This window comes from Sarcophilus harrisii, chromosome X (genome assembly GCF_902635505.1).
Source record: "Sarcophilus harrisii chromosome X, mSarHar1.11, whole genome shotgun sequence".
Taxonomy (NCBI): domain Eukaryota; kingdom Metazoa; phylum Chordata; class Mammalia; order Dasyuromorphia; family Dasyuridae; genus Sarcophilus; species Sarcophilus harrisii.
Window position 1 is genome coordinate 12742969 of NC_045432.1, and position 21625 is coordinate 12764593.

Genomic DNA, 21625 nt, shown 5'->3' on the forward strand with positions numbered 1-21625 from the left:
GCTAACAAATATGTATACAAACAAGCTGTAGACACATTAAACGGGAAATAATCAGAAGGAAGGCCCTAGAATGAAGGCTTGGGGAAAGCTTTCTGTAGATTTTAGTTGGGACTTAAAAGGGAAACCAGGGAGGTAAGTAGTAAGGGCCCTGGAGGGAGATTGTTCCAGCCCTGGGGTACAAGCCAAAGACTGTGACAGGAACTTGGAGCTAGAAGGTTTCAGTGGGGAAATAGCTAGGAGGCTGAAACACTGGGCCGAAGAGTACATTTGGAAATGCGGGCTACCTGTCTAGGTAGGAGGTTGCAAGAAAAAATCAGATCAAAAGGTGAAAATACTGATGCATTGCTTTTTTTTTTTTTTTCTTTAACATTTTAATAGGATTTTATTTTTCTAAATACACAGATAGTTTTCCACATTTTTGCAAAGCTTTGTGAGGCAAGTTTTTCTCCCTCTACCTTCCCAATACATCTAGTAATCTGATCTAGGTTAAAGATGTGCAATTCTTTTAAACATTTTCATATTTGTCATATGGCTCAAGAAAAACCAGATCAAAAGGGAAGAAAACCACGAGAAAAAGCGAACAAGCAAACAACAAAACCCCCCAAAGCATAAATGGGGGTTTTGTTTGCTTGTTCGCTTTCACATTACGTGCCATTGTTCGCATTACATCTTGGGGAGGCTAGGGGGTCTGATGGAATGTTGACTTCTTAGAGGTAACGGCCCAGGAAGCTTCTGGTCCTGGCTCAGAATGTTCTAGGACAGTCCATGCCCTCGCGCTCAGGCCTCTTGTCAGGGGATGGGACTTGATGCTGGCTAAGGGTCCTTTCAGTGATAACTGGGACGCTAAGCCTGCCTCTCGTGCGTGTCGGGGCCTTCTCAACTAACGGAAGGAAGCCGCAGCGCGGGAAGTGACTTCCAATGGGCTTTTATTCCAGTTTTCCCAAGCACTGTGATGACTGACGAGACAACTGTGATCGATGGACCAGTGAGGTGATTGACTGGCTCGGGCTTCAGTAGGAAGACCCGCCTCCCTCCGTTGTTTCCCCGCCCTTTCAGAATTCTCTCGTCTCTGATTGGTCCGGGTAACCGTAGCGTAATTGAGTGGCGGGGCCCCCGAGGGCCTCTGGGATTGGTTGAGCGTCCTGTCGGTTGAGCCCCTCCCCCCTGCTTCCCGCCCCTGTTCACTGGCGTTCTGCGCTTGGATCACAGAAGTCGTCGGGCAGCCGAGGCATGGCAGGAGTTCGGCGTATCACCCTGTCCGAGGCCTTGGACTTAGGGCCCAGTTGGCGCCACGCATGTCACGCGCTGCTTTACGCTCCGGACCCGGGTCGTCTGTTCGGCCGTATCCCGCTGAGATATGCTGTGCTGGTGAGGGACTATCTCCACAAGGATCCCAAAGGCGCTGGGGGTGGGGAGGCGGGCAGGCTGGCAGGATAGTCGGTGGCTCCTGTTCACCCCGCCTTCACTTTGGCAGATGCAGATGCGATTTGACGGGCGACTCGGCTTTCCGGGGGGCTTCGTGGATGCCCAGGACGGAAGCCTGGAGGCGGGCCTGAACCGGGAGTTGTTGGAAGAGCTGGGCGAGGGGGCGGCCGCCTTCAGCCTGGGCCCGGAAGACTACCGGAGCTCCCATGCCACCGCCACCCCTCCACCCCGCGTAGTGGCCCACTTCTACGTCAAACAGCTGACTCTGGATCAAATCCAGGCACTGGAAGCAGGTGCCCCCCGAGCAAAGGACCACGGGCAGGAGGTGGGCCAGAGCCGATCCCTTCCCCCGTAGCTTCCCCTCTCTCTTTCTATCCTGCCTTTCCTATCCGGAACTCGGCCCCATCTCTCACAGCTTGCCTTTCCACAGGTCATCCTGGACTCAAGGACAGAGTTACCCTTCTAGCAACCAACCCCCCCTTCATTTTTTCAATCGTGCCCCACACCTCCTTCCTTCCTTGCAGATGAAAGCAGGCGCTTTCTTGGCAGATCCCCTAATCCGAGCCCCACCCCTCTGATCAGCTTTCTTCCCCCCCTCCCCCCCCCCTTTCTCCCTAAACCAGTATCTTATCCCATCTCCCCTAGTCTGATACGACAGCACTCCTAACCAATCTGGTCACCTTCAGTCTTTCCCCCCCTCCAGGACATCCAGAGTTGGTACCACAGCAAATCTCCCATTGTTTCCCAAAGAAAGTTCAGATGACCTAGAATTTTGGGCCTTCTAGGAATCTCATTCCAACCTGCCTTTTCAATTGAACTCCTTTCCCTCACCCCACTTTGCATGTCTCCTGTTCTAGCTCCATTGACTTCCCTAGGTCTCCCAGACCTTCTGACTCAAAAGTCATTGTTCTTTTACAATACCATATTGCTTGTTCTTCAGGTAGCTCTTGCTCATTCTGGGTGGGATGGCACCTTTTACCTCTGTCTCCCTGCCAGGCTGGAAGCTCTCCAGGTCAGGGGATAGGTTCTTTTCTTCCTCCACATCTTACCCTCCACCCCCAATAGTCAGCACAAGTATCAGAAAGATACTTTACTCCAAGCAGAGGCTTAACGCGTCAGAAATAATTGGATACCAGCTGATTTCTGATTCCTTAAGCACCATTGATGTGATGGGCTCAGTGCTAGGTCCCAAGGGCACAAAAGCAAGAAAAGAGAGCCAGAGAGACCGATTCTATGCATCTAACCCTGCAGTTCCATATCACCAAATCCTCAATGTCTCATATAAACTTTCAGAACTCACTATCTCTCCTAAAGTCGCTCCTGAATTCCACTTTTTCTGTCAAGTGTGGATCCGTAAGTCTTGGAAGAAGTCCTCAGCTCTTCCCTTTCCCATCTGATTAGTTGCCAATTAATGGTGTCTTTCTGTTGACTTAGCTAGCACCCTAGCGCAGACCCTTATCACCCTTAGCTTGGACTGTTGTTTTAACCTCCTAATTGGGTTCCCCACCTCTAACTTCTCCCTCCGTACGGTGCCCCTAAAACACAGGTCGGACAAAGATACTTTTTAACATTCACACTTGCAAAACCTTGTGTTCCAAATTTTTTTCCTTCCCTCCTCCCTTCCACTCTCTCCTAGACAATAAGTAATTCAATATAGGATTGCAATTCTTCTAAACATCTCCACATTTATTTATTTATTTTTAATAATAGAAGTTTTTTTTTTAATTTTTTAAGTAGATTTTTTCAATTTTTTTCTTTCCAAAACATCTACATAGTTTTCAACATTCATCCTTGGAAAACCTGGTGTTCCAAATTTTTTTTTCTCTCTCCCTTAGACAGCAAGTAATCCAATATAGATTAAACATGTGCAATTCTTCTAAACATATTTACACAATTTTTTTTGAATAAAAGCTTCTTTTTTATTTTTTTAAATAGTAACTTTTTTCTTTCTAAAACCTTTAATTTTCAAAACACATGCATAGATATTTTTCAACATTCACTCTTGCAGAACCTTGTATACCAAATTTTTTCTCCCTCCCCAAGACAGCAAGTAATCCAGTATAGATTAAATATGTGCAATTTTTCTCAACATATTTCCATAAATATTTATTTACTTTTTTAGGAATAAAAGCTTTTTAAAAAATTTTAATAAATAATAGCTTTTTTCCTTTTTTCTTTTTAAAGCTTTTTATTTTCAAAACATATGCATAGATAATTTTCAACATTCACTCTTGCAGAACCTTGTATACCAATTTTTTTTCTCTCCCCTAGATAGCAAGTAATCCAATATAGATTAAACATGTGCAGTTTTTCTCAACATATTTCCACAATTATTTATTTACTTTTTTAGGAATAAAAGCTTTAAAAATTTTTTTTTTTATAAATAATAGCTTTTTTCCTTTTTTCTTTTTAAAGCTTTTTATTTTCAAAACATATGCATAGATAATTTTCAGCATTCACTCTTGCAGAACCTTGTATACCAATTTTTTTTTCTCTCCCCTAGATAGCAAGTAATCCAGTATAGATTACATATGTGCAGTTTTTCTCAACATATTTCCACAATTATTTATTTACTTTTTTAGGAATAAAAGCTTTTTTAAAAATTTTAATAAATAATAGCTTTTTTCCTTTTTTGTTTTTAAAGCTTTTTGTTTTCAAAACATATGCATAGATAATTTTCAACATTCACTCTTGCAGAACCTTGTATACCAATTTTTTTTCCTCTCCCCTAGATAGCAAGTAATCCAATATAGATTAAACATGTGCAGTTTTTCTCAACATATTTCCACAATTATTTATTTACTTTTTTAGGAATAAAAGCTTTAAAAAAAATTTTTTTTATATATAATAGCTTTTTTCCTTTTTTCTTTTTAAAGCTTTTTATTTTCAAAACATATGCCTATTTTTCAATATTTATCCTTGCAAAACCTTGTGTTCTAAATTTTTTTCTCCCTCCCCTAGACAGCAGGTCATCCAATATAGATTAAACATGTACAGTTATTCTAAACATATTTTCACAATTTATTTATTTATTTTTAAGAATAATTTAAAAAAACTTTTAAAATAGCTTTTAATTTTCAAAATACATGCAAAGATAAATTTTATTTTTTTTATTATAATAACTTTTTATTGACAGAAAAAGATAAATTTTAACATTCACTCTTGCAAAACCTTGTGTTCCAAATTTTTTTCCCCTTCCCTCTCCTCTAGACAGCAAGTAATGCAATATATGTTAAACATGTGCAATTCCTCTAAACATATTTCTACATTTATTGTGCTGCACAAGAAAAATCAGATCAAAAGGGAAAAATATGAGAAAGAAAAAACTAGCAAGCAAGCAAACAAAAAAGCTATTGTGATCTCTCAATGCTAGTGCCCTCCTTTCCTCCAAAAATCTCTTTGTATACAATTTTTATTTGATTTTCTTTGTATCCTCATTTTCCCTCAAGAGAATATAGGTATCTAGAAGGCAGGAATTTTTTTTTGTTTGTTTTGTCTTTGTTTCCTCAATGCCTAGGACGGTGCCTGACAACTAGTAGGTGCTTAATAAATGCTAGTTGGATTCTCTAGAAATTTACCTTCTCCTGATTGGATTACAGAATTACTGTATATAAATTTCCAGGTGGGGCCCACTAAAAAAAAATGAGGAAATCATAAAGGAGGAGGAATCTGAGCTAAATCTTGAGGGGGAGTCCTAAGAAGGAAGTCATTGGGGGTATTGGCATAAAAGTATATGGTGGAGGAAATTAGAATGTCTTATTTCAGAAATATCCAGCTGGCTAGCTGCAGTGAAGGAGGATGATGGGCCTGGGGAAGATTCTAGTTTGGAGCCAGACCATGAAGGGTTTTAACTACCCAGGACCAAGAGGAGTTTGTATTGGCTCCTGCAGTTAAGAGGGAACCACTAGAGCCTTTCCTTTCAAGGAATTGTGGGACATGATTAGACGTGCCAATATCTTTCTAATATTGCTTGTATGGCATTGTAGATGATGAACTGGAGGCAGGGAGACCAGTTAAGAAGCTTTTCTAGGGCCTAACCTGGGATGAGGGTCTCTTGAAGGGAGAAGAGGTGAATGTGCGAGAAGCTTTTGAGGAAGGCTGGCCAAGACCCGGCAGCTGATTGATCCTGGGACTGAGAGCTATTGCGTGTACTCATTCCTGTGTTTGTAATTGGAGGAGAAAACCTCCATCCTTCCCCTCTGTGTTAGTACTGTGAAGTTTTAGGCCCAGCCCCGGTAGGGAGCTCTCTCCCAGTTGGTTGGGGGGTGCCAACTTGTAGTGAGCCATCCCCAGACTCACCTCCCATTTTCCCCTGGTGACTGGGATAGCTAGATTATGGTGTTTAGGATCAGAAAGGAGGTTAGAAATTGATCTCATCCCCACTTCAAAAAAAGTAGCTTTTTCTTTTCAAAATACATGCAGAGATAGTTTTTTTTTAAGACTCAGCCTTGCAAAACCTTGTGTTCCAAAGTTTTCTCCCTTCCACCCTCTCCCCTAGACAGCAGGTAATCCAATATATGTTAAACATGTGCAATTCTGTACATATGTCTACGTTTATCGTGTTGCACAAGAAAAATCATCATCCCCATGTTTTATAAGTGAGGGGACTGCAATCTAGAGAGACTGTACCTTGCCCAGGGTCACATGGTTAGGCTGTGACAGAGCTGCTATTTGGGGCTAGGGCCTCCAGTGAAGGTTCAGTGGGGACTGGTGTTAAGTTACTGGTGGAAGGGAACAGAGGCCTGCTCAAGGCTGGGGCCTACCCTCTTGCCCTTATTCACTCAACTCTGTTCTGATTCATTTCGAAATGCTGCCATAGGCCTTTTTAGGCCATGTTGGACCTAGTCCAGTTAAATGTGTAACATGATCTGCTCACAGTTAGCTGTCACAGCATGGCACAGCCAAGAATGCTACAGTCAGGAAGACCTGGATTCAAGTCCCGCCTCCTTCCTGGCCATTGGCCTCCAATTCTTATCAGTAAAATGAGGCCATTGGAGTGTTATTGTTTCTCAGTCTCGTCTGACTATGACCCTATTTAGGATTTTCTGGATAAAGATACTGGAGTGGTTTGCCATTTCCTTCAGATCATTTTACATATGAGGAAACTGATGCAGACAGGGTGAAGGGTCATATAACTACGCAGTGTCTGAGGCTGGATTTGAAGGCCAAAGATGAGTCTTTCCGACTCCAGCAAGGCATAGATGACTGGGCAAACCAAGTAAAAGATAGTCCCTACCCTCAGGTCTAACAAATGATTATGTATAAACAAGATGAAATGGAAGTAATCAATAGAGAGAGGACCCTAAGATTAAGGACAAATGGGACTGGAATGGACTTTCTGCAGGAGGGGGAATGTGCGCTGGGATTTGAAGGAAACCTTGAAGGTGGAGGGGAGGAGAGAGCATTCCAGGGATGGGGGACGAACAGCCAGAGTAAATGCTGTTATAGCATCAGGTGAAATCAGCAGCAGGGTAGCCAGGGTTACTTGGTCATAGAGTACATGAAAGGGAATAAAGCATGAGATCAAGTCGACAGCCTAATATGTAGAGTCCATGAAGCAGGGAGAAACTTGTGATACAGAAGGGGTCTGTCAGTAGTAGTGAAGGACCATGCCCGGGTGGGATCAGGTCAGTGGAGAGAAGAAATGTGACGAAGGGAGAATCAACAAGACTTGGCAACAGATTCCAGATGGGGAGTGATGGATTGAGAACCCAGGTGACTGGGAGATTCCCCTCAACAGTAAGAGGAAAGTTAAGAAGAGGGGAGGCTTTGGAGGGAGATGATGATGATGGCTGGAATTAAATTCCATAGTACTTCATAAATGTCATTTCATTTGATCCTTACAACAGCCTTAGCAGGTAAATACTATTATCCTTATTTTATAGATGAGGCAACTGAGGCGGACAGAGGTAAAGTGATTTGCCCGGGGTCACACAGCTAGTATCTTAGTTTGAATTTGAATTTGAACTCAGGTTTTTGATTCCAGGGCCATCAGTTGTCAAGATATTTTCTTTGGGAAGGAAATGTTTCAGTTCTCCAATGTGGCTGGCACAGAAGAGGGCTCATAGGTGAATTAGGTGAAGTAAGAGAAGGCTGGGACAGACCTTGAATGCTCAGTATGGTATGCCAGGGTCACAGGATGAGACTGTCAGAGTGGCACAGGCAGCTGACTTGCACCGTCAAGGACAAATTCTTTGAACAAGGTTAACAGATGGTTGAGGAGGAGGCCGCTGAATTATTTACTTTTGTGTCTTTATTTTATCTGCCAAGGAGAATGATCTTTGGACTGGAAAGGTTAGCATGGGAGTAGTTACCGAGGAGTTGGAATTCTGGATAAGTACTGGACACCTAGCCTTTTATAAGCTTGTCACAAGATCAAGTGAGATTACAAGAGTACCCTGGGTGTGAACCTTGCAGTACTTCCAGGCCACTTGGCTTGGAGAAGACCACATGTCCAATCTTTTACAAAGGGAAGAGAGAGGACAGTGGGGTCTGCATGGGCAGGGGGCGTCCTCTGCTGCTGAATTTGGAGAAAATTCTAGGCAATTTCTAAAAATAATCTTTTTATTTTTCACAACACATGCACAGATAGTTTTCAACGTTCCCCCTTGCAAAACCTTATGTTCCAAATTTTTTCTCCTTTCCTTCCCCCTACCCCCTCCACTAGACGGCAAGTAATACATTATGTGTCAAATATGTGCAATTCCTCTAAACACATTTCCACAATTATCATGACACACACAAAAAATCAGATCAAAAAGGGAAAAATTGGGGAAAAAGCAAGCAAACGACCAAAAAAGGTGCTGATACTATGGTGTGATCTACATTCAGTCCCCATAGTCCTGTTTCTGGATGCAGATTGCTCTCTCCATCACAACTCTATTGAAATTGGCTTGGATCACGTCATTGTTGAAAAGAGCCACATCCATCAGAGTTGATCATCGCATAATCTTGTTGCTGTGTACAAATGTTCTTTTGGTTCTAAAGGCTATGTTATCAAAGGGACATTAAAGTGAGCATTTAGAAAGGACAGTGTGATCTCTAAGCACCAGTTTGCAGAACTGAAAACACCACTCTACTCTTTTCCTTTTTCCAAAAGGTCACTAGAATGGAATTTGATAGCTTTTGGCCAAGGTTTTAGCAAAACATCTGAGGAAGTCACATCTGTTCTTGTGGATGAAGAGGAGAGATGTGGCCCAGATTAGGAATGTCACCCCTATAGAAACAGGGGCTCTTAATCTGTGCATAGCTCTGTGGGCTGCATGTTGACTTAGTTTGAAAATGTGATCATCTATCTTCTATTGTATGTTTGTTTTGTTAAATGTTTTTTAATTTCATTCAGTCTGGTCCAGGCTGTGCTGGTGTGGGGTAGTACCCGAGTCATCTATTTGTGCAGAATCTCCTGCAGTGTCTTGGAGAATGGGAGCCCCCACATCCCTTGCTGGGTACAATAGTTAACAGCGGGGAGACAGAGTCCCTAAAGAGAACATCTCGAGGCAGAATGACCTGAATTTACTGATAAGGTGGAATTTAATGTCCGTCGGTCAAGAATGTAATTTTCCAAAAGTGGGGGGAGTTGGCAGGGAAGCTGGGTCCCCCAAAGCAGCATTGATGTCTGCCGGTTTCTAAGGCTGCATTCACACAGCTAATAAGGGGATCCAAGGCAGGATTCAAACCCAGTTCTACCTGATTCTAAGCCCAACACATAAGAGTCCTGTTCTTGATTGTTGTTAAGTACAGCATGAGGCAGGCATAGGTAGATAAGGACTTTCTAAGGGGAAAGGGCTTAGTGAGCAGCAGGCTCAGTATGAATCTGATTCAGAGACCAGAATAACTAGTGCCACACTGGGCTACCGAAAAGAGATGTTCAGTGTCCCGGCCTGAAAGAAGCCCCTCCCCCCTTCTTGTCCTCAGAGAGGCACAGATTGCAATCTCCATTCCAGTGGCCTTGTGAAAAAAGCAAAGCAGTGTGGTGTTGATGACGTTCTAGCGGGAGTCAGAGGCGCAGGTCCTTCAGGAAAGAATTCATGAACCCGAAATATTAAGTGGCAAAAATGGAAGTTATTGGATGAGAAGTCAACTTTGCCAGGAGACCGACTTCTTAGTGGCAAAGTCCTATTAGGGAAATGGAGGCTGGCATTGAGAAGAGAATGCCTTCTCAGCGGGCAGGGTCCTGGCAGCTAAGCCGAAGAGGCAAAGCGGGCTACTTTGGACATTCTGCAAAGAATGAGTGAGCAGAAACCTGTTTTATGAGCAGATCTTGGCGGGGCCCTGGGGGCAGTTAGGGCTGATCATATCCAGATCTCCCAATTGAATGAAATCACTTTGAAGGCTTTTTCAGCCTGAATTTGAATGGGGATCGGCTATCAATGAGGGTGTGGTGTGTGTGTGTGATTTGCTTTAAAAAAGGCCCAGCCTGAGAAACTTGGAGCCTGGGAGACCAGGAATCTCCTTTCTTTTACAGATCAAAAGAGGGACACAATTTCAGGGATAATTTTACAGATTAAAGGGAACACAGGCACACCCCTGTCATATGACCAGTTTTTCATGCTGGTGCTTAGAGATCACTGTGGCCTTTTCTAAATGCACACTCTCCAACCATCTCTTTAAAGATTTCCCAATAAGAGCCATATTAAAATGGAAGGGATGACCCCCAAAGATCACGGGTGAGAAGGTCTCCCCCACCCAGGGATTCTAGGTCAGTTACAGCCTGAAGTCTCCTTTAGGTTGGAGATTTTGCAATGCTGGCAGTTAAAGAAGTTTGAATTTTACTTAGGGGACAATAGATATTTGAGCAGAGGAGCATTAAGACTAGGTCTGAGACCCAAGAGTAAGATTGTTCTGGAAGTGATAGGAAGCGAGGATTTGGGGAAAACCCTGAGGTTGGCAATTAGAGATGGAATTACCAGCATCTGCAAACTGATTGGAGGTGAGAGGAAGAGGCAGAATCACATAAGTTTCTTTTTTCAGCCCAGTTGCTGTTCCTAATCCCAGTCATTTAATAGACACTTCTGTTGTTATACCTTTCAGACAATGATCTTTTTCTCAGTAATATTTTACTTTTCCAAATATATGTATAGTTTTCAACATTCGTTTTTATTAGATTGTGTTCCACATTTTCCTCCCTTACCTCCCATTTTCCCAACATAGCCAGCAATCCCATGTAAGTTAAACACATGCATCTTTTAAAACATATTTCCATATTTGTCATGTTGTACAAGAAAAATCAGACCAGAAGGGAAAAAGGCACCAGCAAGAAAAAGCAAACAAACAAAAAGGTGAAAACACTATGCTTTCGATCCACATTCAGTCTCCATAGTTCTCTCTCTGGATGCGGATGGCATTTTCCATCCCAAGTCTATTGGAGTTGTCTGACAGTCATTTTTAAGGGTGAGATTTGTGTATGAAAGACCCCTTGCTGGGGGAGAGCTGTGTTGAAGCTGTGTTACTAAAAAAAACCAACACAAGAGGAATTCCCTTTCTTTATATTACACCAGCAGTCGGGGGCTTCAGCAGGAGGTGTTTCTAAACTGCATTTTTTTTTTTTTTTTTTTTGGTGGAGGCAGTGAGGTTAAGTGACTTGCCATGGCTAGTAAGAGGCTGAATTTCAACTCAGGTCCTCCTAGGTCGAGGGCCGATGCTCTATCCACTGAGCCACCTAATTGCCCCTCTAACTCATATTTTATTTTATTTTTAAAAAATCTCTAATAATAGCTTTTAATTGTTAAAAATACATGCAAAGAGAGTTTTCAGCATTCACCCTGCCTCAAATTTTAAATGAATCGTGCTACTCAAATGGCAGGAAGGAGGGAGTGCATTTCAGGCACAGGATCTGAGCAGTGCAAAGACAAATGGAGGGTAACGTGTTGTGAGGGAGGAGCGCAGAGGAGGCCAGTCGGTTTAGATCCAAACTTCTGGAGAGGACGGCGCATCCAATGAGGCCGGAAAGTAGGTTGACTCGCGTCGTGTAGGGAATTCCAAAGTGAGGGTCGGACTTCATTAGTAAGCAGGGGAGCCACGTGGCCAGTCCCACTCTTAAAGGAAAAAATTCTGGGGCTGCGGCTGGAGGATGGGTGGAGTAGGGAGAGACTAGAGGCGGTCGATTAGCGAGCCTTTAATGTGGGCGAGAGGTGAATCGGGGCTGAGGTGGTGCCTTTGGAAATGGTGACACCTGGCTGCTGACGGGGGATCCGGGAGAAGAGAGGCTTTGGGGAAATCGGAGACGCAGATCGCAGCCCGTCCTTAAGTGCTATTCGCCAGAGCCCGATTATCCCACCCAAAAAGAAAAGGGTGAGAGGATGGGGCTCCTGCCGGGCCCCGCCCTTTGGACGCACTTGCGGGTGGGCTGGAGGGCTGGGGAGACAGGCCCGCACGGCGGCTCCGCGGGGAGTTGTACGGGCTCCAGGTCAGAAAGTTACTTTGAGGGTTCAGCTCCGAAGGGGGGAGCTTGAGAGTTTACATAGTCGGAGGGACTAAAACAGGGAAGTGGTGGGGGTAGGAGTGGTTGTGCTGGAGGCGAGCCCCAATATTGGCTATCGAGGAGAGGGTGGGATCTGATTCATCTTGCTATCTTCTGATTGGTTGATTCTGCATCCCCATTGAACTCAGGGTCCTGATCCCCTCTTTGGAAACTGAAGCTCGCCTAGTCATCCTGGATGGCTATCGGGGGCAAGAATAGAAGTAGAGGAGGGTGATGTGCTCTGGAGAACAGTCCGAGGGCAGAGTAGCTTGGTCTGCGTGGCCCCAGAAGGCAGATTTAAGAGCAATGGTTAGGAACTGGAGAGAGGCAGAAGAAATTCAGACACCATAAAGGCGGCCGTGCTGCGGGGTGCCCGAGATCTTGCCTCAAGCCGGCCCGCCCCCGATCAGGGCTCCTGCAGGGTTCCTGGCCCTTGCCCTCGAGCTGGGGAGCTGGGCCGGCTGTGGCAGGACGAAGCACCGAATCCGCCAGTCACCTTCTCCCCTCCTCTCTCCCAATGTCTCTGCAGGTGCTGGGGCTCGTGCGGGTGCCCCTGTACACGCTTCGGGACGGGGTCGGAGGCCTCCCCGCGTTTCTTGAGAACTCCTTCATAGGAGCTGCCAGAGACCAGCTCTTGGAAGCCCTGCAAGGCCTGGGGCTCCTGGAGACCAGGCAGCTGCCCCCTGCTCGCCACTAGGGGGCCTCTGGATGAAGGCCTGGGGCCCCGAAGGGGTCGACCTTGAGCTATGCAGTCCTATGGCCGGGGAAGAAGAGTGTTGAAGCTGTTGATTACAGATTTCCAGAAACACCAAAACGTGTGGGGCTCATTATTCTGGTCTTTCTTCCCTTTTCGTCCCCGGTCTTGGGGGTGTTTAGAGGACCGATTATAGCCCTCCTGGTTCTGGAGGATCGCTGAGATGGAGCCGAGGTCTCTGGGGTGGGAGTGTGTGTGTGTGTGTGTGGGGGGGGGGGCTCCAATTTATTTTGGTCCTTAAAGGGCCCCAGCCACTTTGCTGGGGTCCTGTGTGGTGACCTACAGGGATTATTGGCCAGCAGTCTACTCTGCCCCCACCCTTTCCCCCTCAACCCCGTTAGGACAGCCAGGGCCCCAACGGTTGTCAGAGGAGGCAAAAGAGCTTCCGCTGGCAGGAAGTGGTTACCACCTGGGGAGGGGGGGGCTAAAGCAGCTTTTCCCTCACCCCAGTGGGGGATGGGGGCGCCGGGTGGCAAAGGGTACCTCAACTTGTACCCCACCTCTTCTTTCATCCAAACGACGGGTGATTCCTTGGAATAACCCTGTGTACTCCTCCCAGGGGCTGATGGGGGATCACCACCTCAGCAACTGGATGGGGGGGGAGGGGGGATTGGAGTTGATAAATCCTGCCCCGGGGCGGATGAAGATAATAAATGAGGTGTTTGGACGTGGGGGAAGAGACTGAGAAACTTGCTCCAGTCTCGCACCCTTGTTGGAGAGGATGCGCTGTGCATTCTGTGCACCTCGATCGCAAGGAGCAGAAGCCACAGAATCTTCCCGCCTGCCCCTCCCCTCTGGGCCCCGGATCCTCCTCCTCCTCTCTCCTGCCCTCCCCTCCCCCTCCCCCTCCTTCCCTCCACGATATCATTTCTCTTTTCTCTCCGACTTCAGCGGGCCTTACTGGGTGCCGAGCCGAGGGGAGGGGTCTAACCCGAGGCCTCGAGGGAGGGCTGCCCGTGCGGGGCACACAGTCTGGCCGCCAGCGGTGGCGTTCCGGGGCCCGTGTGCCCCCCTCTCCCCGGTGGCAGCACCTAGGAAGCCCGAAGCCTTAGTTCCAGCCGTCGGAGAGACCTCGGCGGGGCGGGGAGCTCTCCACAGCCCGCGCTCCCGCCAACGCTACCCGTCGGGAGGCATCGCCGGCCATCGAAGTCTCCCCTGCCTTGGCCATGGCCTCTCACGGGAAACTGAGGAAGGAGCGGGGGTCGCTGACTGACTATGAGAATCAGGTCAAAGGTGAGAAGGGCAGGAGGCCGTCTAAGTTGGCCGGTCACGGTCACAGTTAGGGTCCGGAACTCCGGACAAAGAGAGAGAGCCACCTTTGGGCTTTGCTTCGCTCCCCCTTCCCTATGCTCCTTCTTCTCCGGGGCCCCCGAGGGCCTGCGTCCCTTCTGCCTCCCCGCAGTTTCCTCGGGGGGTTCTCTCTCCGGGCCTGGTCTCCCTTTGGGGCCAATGGACGGGCAGGAAGTATTTGAGGGTAGGCATCACAACGGAGGGGAGGGGGAAGGGAACAAGCATTTAATCGGCTGTGCCGGGCACTTTATACAAATACGTTCCCTTTGGTTCCTCACCACAATCCTGGAGAGATGGGTACGATATATGACCCCCGTTTAACAGTTGAGGAAACTGAGGTAAGCTGGGTTTAAGTTCCTTGCCGAGGATCCCACAGCTAGGAAGTGCGTGAGATCAGATTTGAACCCCGTTCTTCCTGAGTCCTGTCAGAAATCTGGGCACGGGATGGCCTTGCCACAGCCTCCCAACCCCCCAGTCTTGGGAAAGGCTGAAGGGACACGGGCATCCTCCATCAAAGCTTGATCTTTAAGTGAGAGGAACTCTTCTAGAACTACTCTTCCGCTATGCAGATCACATGAATTTCTCCTTAGGCTCAAGTTAAGCAAGAGAATCTGACAGGAAAATAGGAGTGAGTTGGTCTGCTGGATGTATGGCATGCAATGACCCAGGCATAGAGGAGGGCATCTGGTTCAGCTCCTCCCGGATCAGGAATCAACAACCCTGGGGTCATTCAGGTTCTGCTCAAGCAGTCAGAGGAGCCCGATTCTAGTAGTAGCCAGATGACCTTGGGCAAGTCAGGGCCTCAATTTCCTCATCTGTAATTGGAGAAGGTTGCATTATGATCCCCAGGGTCCCTTAAATCCTGTGATCCTCTGACCTCTGGAACAGCCCATTCAGAACTTGGATAATTCCAATTGAGCTAAAATTTGCCCACCTGCAGAGTGGCCCTCCAAGGCAAAAAGGCAATGGCCTCCTCTCTCCTCTCTTCTCCAGCCTAAAGCACATTGTTGAGTCAGCCCTGGCACAGTGTGACCTCAAGGTTACTTAGCTGTTCTCCGCTCTGATTTCTCAGTATCTTTGCCGCGATGTGATCTTGTTATTAGTCCTACTGTCCAACCCCCAGCTTTCCCCAAAATGGCTTAAAAAAAAGAAGGCCCTTTGTCATTGGACTCATTCTGAGCCTCCAGATACTGCTTCTGGGACTTTTTCTGTCCTGTGATTCTCAGTGGAGGAAGGGGCTATAGGTATAACAGGTGAGTGGGAGAGCAGTGCTTGGTTACCACCGAGACCCTTAAGCCAAGATTGTTCTCGTCTTGGGTACCTTCTTCCCTTTCTGGGCCCGGCTCCCCCGCTCTAATGCCCTCTGGCTGCCTGAAACCTCCCCAAAGCTTCCCCGGTCACTTTCCCTGACCCCCAACTCCCTTGCTGGCTGCACGCAGTTCCGGGGCCAATGGTAGTCACATAAATAGAATTGGTCTGGATGTCATCATTTTGTTTGAGTTCCCAAATCTGCTGTCCGGCAGGTCCAGGCCACCTAAATGTAAAATCCTGGGACTGAAGGCCAAACCTCCACTAATAGTGTGCTGTGGTTCTCCTTGCTTGTAAGTGTCCATAGAAAGTGGGTTTATGGTGTATCTCCATAGAAAATTTATCAAATATGTGTATATGATGTATTGTACTGTGTGTATGTGTGTGTGTGCACCACCATTTTTACCATTTTGTGATACACCACACTGTCTCACAGACGAGCAAGAGTCTCAAAATGAAATCACTTTTTCTCTTTTAAAAAAAAAAGTGTCCATTTCTTCAGGGCTTAGGGGAAGGTGGGTGTGGGTAATTAAGTAGAGTTGAGAAACTCCTCAAGGTCCTGGGAACACAGAGGGTGGTAAGCTTTGGTGCGGCCTTCTACGGCCTTCTACCAATGTATAAGCGAGTGTGCAGGTGTATGTATCCACCGAGGAATACCGAATCGCAAATTCCAGAATCGGGGTCCAGTAGAGTAAGTACCTTCCAGAATCCAAGAGGCAGGAGGGATCTCAAAGGACTCCTGGTCCAGCTCACGCCAGAGCAGCATCCCCCGCCACTCATACCTTGTCTGATAAAACCTTTCTTAGAACATGGTTTTGTCTATGGAGGAGAGGAAATGTGTCTATTTTACAATTTTAGAGCTGGGAGGGACCTCAGAAACCACCTCCTCACCCGTTCTTTAAGTGGAGAAACTGAGGTTCAGGAAGAGCAGTGACTTGGCTAAGCTCCTTCGGGTCATAAACATCAGTTATTGTTTGAACCCTTGTCTTCAGACCCCATAATCAGTGTAACCTCCTACCATCCACGCTCTCCCCTTGCTGGAGGTGTGGTTTAGGATCTATAGAGATTCTAGCCAGGGCAACACACCAGTTGGGGATTTTACTTAAGCTAACAAACGACTCTCTGGCTTTGAAGCTTGGAATTGGAAATCTTATTTTTGCTACCATTTTTCCTAGTTGACCATTTGCCAGCCTTTTCTGGGTTAGGTGGGAGTAGAAGGAGAGTTTTAGGAGAGCTGGTGGCAGTTGGGGGCCTAGGGTATTCTGCTGTGGGGAGAGGGGGGAGATGAAGACCAGCTTCAGGACAAAGGGGGGGAGGAGAGCCCTGGCTGGCACCCGAGGGGAAGGAAATAGTAATGTCTAGGGAGGCAGCCCTGGGGCTTTCCAAAGCTTAGGGACAGGAAATGAAGGAGGAAGGGAGTTTGGCTGGGACTGGAGGTCCAAGGAGGTCTCTAGCTAGGCTTCTTGCCCAGTGTGGTCACTCTTGCCTTCCTGTAGGGCTGAACAAGAGTCCCTTCCAGCTTCTGCTCTTGAGTGTGGTGACCCAAGGGGGAGAGGAGGCCAGTCCCCACTAAGTCTTTATGGAGGCATTCAATAAAATCTCCCAGAATCTAAATTTGAGCATACTTGGAGCTTATGGTTTAGTAGGAAACCATTTAGCCTAATGGCAGAAGTAGGGGACTTGACTAGAGCATTGGGTTTGAATCCTCCCTCTTTACTTACAAGCTCAAATTGTCGCACTGAGCAAATCGTGGGCCCCTAGTGAGCTTTAGGTTCCTGGCCTGGAAGACAGAGGTGATATGCCTCATAAGGTTGTCATGAGAGTCAAATGAGATGCTGTCAGAGATGATTAGTTGGAGGGAGAGTACAGGGAAAAAATGGAGTACCTCAAGCATCATCTGGCTTTCAGAGCCCTTCTTATAACCTGAGCCATCCCTCCCCCATACTCTGCTATTGGGGATTCTGGCCTAGTCCACAAGCTAAGCCTCCATTTCTCAGTCCTGGGGGTTCCCTCTGGCTATCTCCCAGGCCTGGAATGCTCTCCCTCCTAGTCCTAGCTCCCCACTGACTTCCCTGGCTTCCCCTTAGTCCCTACTAAAGTCCCATCCCCTCAAGTAGTCTTCCCCACCCCTCTTCATTCCAGGGCCTTTCCCCTGGTCATTAATCTCCAATTGCTCCTTGAGAAGAACTTGTTTGGCATAGATCTGTTTGATTGTTGTCTCCTCCCGTCAGACTATAGACTCCTTGAGGGCTAGGAATGGGTTTTGCCCCTTTTTGTATCCCCAGAATTTAGCACAGTGCCTGGCTCACTGTGGACAGTCACTAAATGCTTATCCACCAATTCTTAGGAGGCCCCCGGTATTGTTTTTATAAAATGGACCGGGGACGTGAAATTAGAGTAAGGATGCTAGGGACTTGATAGGATTTGCCTCCTGCTCATGGAAGAGGTGGCGATAACAGATGATCTCCGGTTAGCGCTATCTTTGAGACTTCACCAACAGAGAAGGGCACGTTAGGAGAGCGGTCGGATTTGGCCCCGAATTGGAAGTTCCCATGGGCCCTCCAAATCGGGGACTGTTGAGTTTTCAGCGTGCACCTTGGAAATCTGCAACTCCTGCAGATCAGGGTTTGATTTATAGTTTTGTTGATAGGCTAGACCAAAAAAATGTTATGCAGAATAAACTTGCAAGTGTTTCCTACCTAGAGACAGCAGTTAAATATTTACCGGCATACCCCAGGTTAGAGAGAAAGTGCTTTGTAACCCTTTGAGAGCCGTAGAAATGAGAATTCTTTTTGCTAAATGTGACGAGCTCGTGAGATTGTCCTCCACAGGAGACCACAGAAGGCCTAAGTCAAAATTGGGGGACGTCTGTGCTTTTAACCAAAGAGCCAGCAAAGGTAAGAAAGAGGAGAGTGGTGTCATGGAATTGGAATGAAACTTGACCGCACTGGTTGGGCATCTGCCGTGATCGGGTCCCTTAAAGGCATTGTTTGTTGTTCGGTTTCAGCTGTGTCCGGTCCGAGCCCATTTGGGGTTTTCTTGGCAGAGATATTAGAGTAGTCTTGTATTTTCCTTTTCCAGATCATTTTTCATATGGGTAAACCAAGGCACTCAGAGTCATACAGCTACTAAGTGTCTGAAGTCGGATTTGAACTCAAGGAGTGAGAGGAGTCTGTCGCGCTCAGTCTCACTGCAGAGACAATATAGTTGGACTCCCGGGAGCCACTTCACTGAGCTGGTTTAAGGATACCCCTAAACGGAGTAAGGGGTGAGACAAGGGGGGTCAGGGAAGCCTTTCTGGAGTAGGTGGTGTTGGAGTTGTCCTTTAAGGGGGTGGGTTTGTAGGGGAGGGTGTCACGTGCTTAGGGAAGAGGTTTTTTTTTTTTGAAGTTGAAATTTTTTTTTTCACTTAACAGTATTTTTTCCCAATTGCACGTAAAGATCGTTTTCAAGCATCATGTTTGTAAAATTTTGATTTCCAGTTTTTTTCTTCTTCCCTCCCCAAGACAGCAAGCGATCTGATATAGGTTAGACATGTTTCGAGGTTTGTAAATTATTTCCATATTAGTCACATTGAAAAAGAAAAATCAAAACCAAAGGGAAGAATCACAAGAAAGGAAAAACAACAAAAGGGAAAATTGTCTGCCCTGAGCTGCCTTCGGTCTCCATAGTTCTCTCTCCAGATGCAGATGGCATTTTTCATCCTAGAGAAGAGTACTAAACAAATGTATGGAGGTCAGAAAGTGCTGTGAGTGGGAAGATTTTGGCCTCCATCCATCCCTTAGGGCTGGGACTAGGAGTCAGGTGGGTTTGTGGGCCTCAGTTTCCTCATCTGCAAAATGATACTATGGTGTTATCTGACAGTTTCATAAACTTGAAAATGCAACAAAAGTGAAACCTGTTATGCAATCCTATGAATTTTTATTAGTAATAAGAGCTGACATTTATATGGTGCTCTAGGGTTTGCAAGGCATATGTTTCCGTTTGGTCCTGACAATACCCCTCTGACTTAGGTTCCTGTTCCATAAATAAGACCATCAAAGTTCAAAGAAATTACTTGGACGTGTCCAAGGTCACACGGCACTGAGTACCAGAGACAGGATTCAAATTTCCTGATTCCTTGGCCCCTTGCGTGAAGGGTTCTTCCTAGACCGAAATGAATTTTTTTCAACAATATTTTATTTTTCCGAATATGTGTAAATATAGTTTTCAGCATTCATTTTTGCAAGATTTTGTATTCCGAATGTTTCTCTTTCCTTCTCTTCAAGATAACAAGCAATAATACGCAATCCCTTTAAACATATTTACATAGTTGTCATGTTGTGCAAGAAAAAGCAGAACAAAAGGGGCAAACCATGGGAAAGAAAAAGCAAATGAATAAACAACCAAAAAAGTGAAAATCTTATGCTTCAATTCACCACATTCAGTTTCCATAGTTCTCCCTCTGGATGCGGATGGCACGCTCCATCCCAAGCTAGACTGAAATTCTTCAAACACAGGGACTGAATCTTTTTTCTTCTTTGGGTCTTCTACCAGGTTCTGCTTAGAATACTACACACACATACTGGACACTCAATACTTGGGTATGCCCATCTCAGGCCTCCCTATTCCCATGATCCTCTCCCACCTGTTGGACTCCTTCTGTTCCTTAGGCCTCGACTCCCTGGAACTGTATGGTCATTTTGTGAGCAGCAGGTCCTCCCTGTATCCTGTGTGCCCCGTTTTGAATCTTCTTTTTTTTTTTTTTTAATTTAATAGCCTTTTATTTACAGGATTTATACATGGGTAACTTTACAGCATTAACAATTGCCAAACCTCTTGTTCCAATTTTTCACCTCTTACCCCCCCCCACCCCCTCCCCGTTTTGAATCTTGCCGGTTTTGAGAGATGTATGGAAAAGCTGGGCACTGAACACTGATGATATATTTTGAAGTTGTAGGTTACTTTGGCAGGAGATAGTCAATAAAGAAAGCTTGTAAACCTGGGTCTGAAATAATTAGAGAAAGGGCCTTGGGAGTCACTAGATTGCTGCAGCAAAGATGAGAAAAGACAGTTATACAGTTAGGGGAGCAGCTCCTCCACATCAAATTGTTGCCCCTCTAAAGAAATGTGAATGTTTTTCTTTAATGGGGCATTTACAATACCTTATTATAAAATTTGGGTCGATACTATATAATACCATATGTAGAATTTATGCATTTCAGTTTCCAGACTTTTTCTGTGTCACCTGCTGGCCTTTGTGTGCCTGTGGCTTCCATAAAACTCCCTCCAAGTTCCCATTTAATTTTTTATGCCGCCCCATGATCTATCATAACCATGATGGAGAAAGTCAAGATGTGGAAGGGATAGTTGTATAAGGGAAGAAGAGTAGATGCTGAATGTGTTAATATGTGAATGGACCAAGCCCTTCAACTCATCCTGTCCCCTTATGTAGCTCATTGGAACTCAAAGATCATGGAAGCATCATGGTGTACAGTGGATGCTAATGGACGCTGCAGCAGATAGAGGCCACGGGGTCTATAGTCAGAAGGCCCTGAATTCAAATCCAGCCTCAGATATTTCCTCTCTGTGTGACCTTGGCAAGTTACTTTTCTTTGGGTCTCAGTTTCCTATAAAATGAGGGGATTGCCACTTCTTTTAAAAAAATTAATAATTTAACTAAAGCACATTTTTATTGATATCTTTTAATTTTATGTAGACTCGTGTGTGAACTTGGCCAAATCATTTAGCTTCTACATCTGCTCAATGAGGGGGTTGGAGTAGATAGAGGCCTCTGGAGTTCTGTGTTTATGTGTGTATATTTTTGTACACATGAGTATGTGTGTACGTGTGTGTATGTGTTTATTTTGTGTGTATGTATGAGTGTTTATATGTGAGCCTATGAAATGAGTCCCCACACGAGGAATATTGATGGAAACTAAGTCAACTCCTGCTCTCGTCTGTTCTGAGCTATTCTCTGTTTTCTTATCAGCTGTGTGGGCTAAAGCCAGGAGGCCCAAGCTGTTCCTGGTCTTCCCCTGCCCCCTGTTCCTCCCTCCCATCCCTGTGTGTCCTTAGCTCTCCAGGGGGCTGACCACCCTCCTTACTGTCCCCCCTCTACAGAGATCCGATGGCAGCTGGCAGAGCAGATCCGGTGCCTGGAAGGCCAGGGGGAGCTTCGGAGGGAGCTGCTTCAGGACCTGGGGGAGTTCATGCGGCGCAGGGCTGAGGTGGAACTTGAGTATTCCAAGGGGCTTGAGAAGCTCAGTGAGAGGTTCCTGACCCGCGGAGGCCGGATCAGTGGCAAAGACCGAGACCAGAATTTCCGGTATCAGGGGCTAGGGCCTCATCTGAGGACTGACCAGGGAATGGGCCTGGTCTTAACTGGGTGAAACCAAGGGCCTGTGGGT

The 21625-nt window shown here is 46.2% G+C and overlaps 2 protein-coding genes across 2 annotated transcripts in view; both read left to right on the top strand.

Annotated features, from left to right (window-relative positions):
- Positions 1-1157: 1157 nt before the first annotated feature.
- Positions 1158-12698, top strand: NUDT16 (nudix hydrolase 16). The gene is made up of 3 exons (XM_003774720.4): positions 1158-1368; positions 1475-1750; positions 12414-12698. Exons 1-3 carry the CDS (start codon positions 1231-1233, stop codon positions 12579-12581), a joined length of 582 nt encoding a protein of 193 aa, XP_003774768.1. The 5' UTR covers positions 1158-1230; the 3' UTR covers positions 12582-12698.
- Positions 12699-13490: 792 nt separating this feature from the next.
- The window catches only part of ARHGAP4 (Rho GTPase activating protein 4), a 40413-nt gene continuing 32278 nt past the window's right edge, over positions 13491-21625 (top strand). The window contains exons 1-2 of the mRNA XM_031945154.1: positions 13491-13871; positions 21339-21543. Of these exons, the coding sequence (XP_031801014.1) occupies positions 13805-13871; positions 21339-21543 (272 nt within the window). The 5' untranslated portion in view covers positions 13491-13804. The remainder of the gene's footprint in view (positions 13872-21338; positions 21544-21625) is intronic.

Excerpts from the sequence above, each read along its gene's own strand:
- NUDT16 (XM_003774720.4), top strand. The coding sequence starts at position 1,231 with ATGGCAGGAGTTCGGCGTATCACCCTGTCCGAGGCCTTGGACTTAGGG. Across the intron at positions 1,369-1,474 it reads CGCTGAGATATGCTGTGCTG|ATGCAGATGCGATTTGACGG; the intron begins GTGAGGGACTAT and ends TCACTTTGGCAG. Across the intron at positions 1,751-12,413 it reads CAAAGGACCACGGGCAGGAG|GTGCTGGGGCTCGTGCGGGT; the intron begins GTGGGCCAGAGC and ends ATGTCTCTGCAG.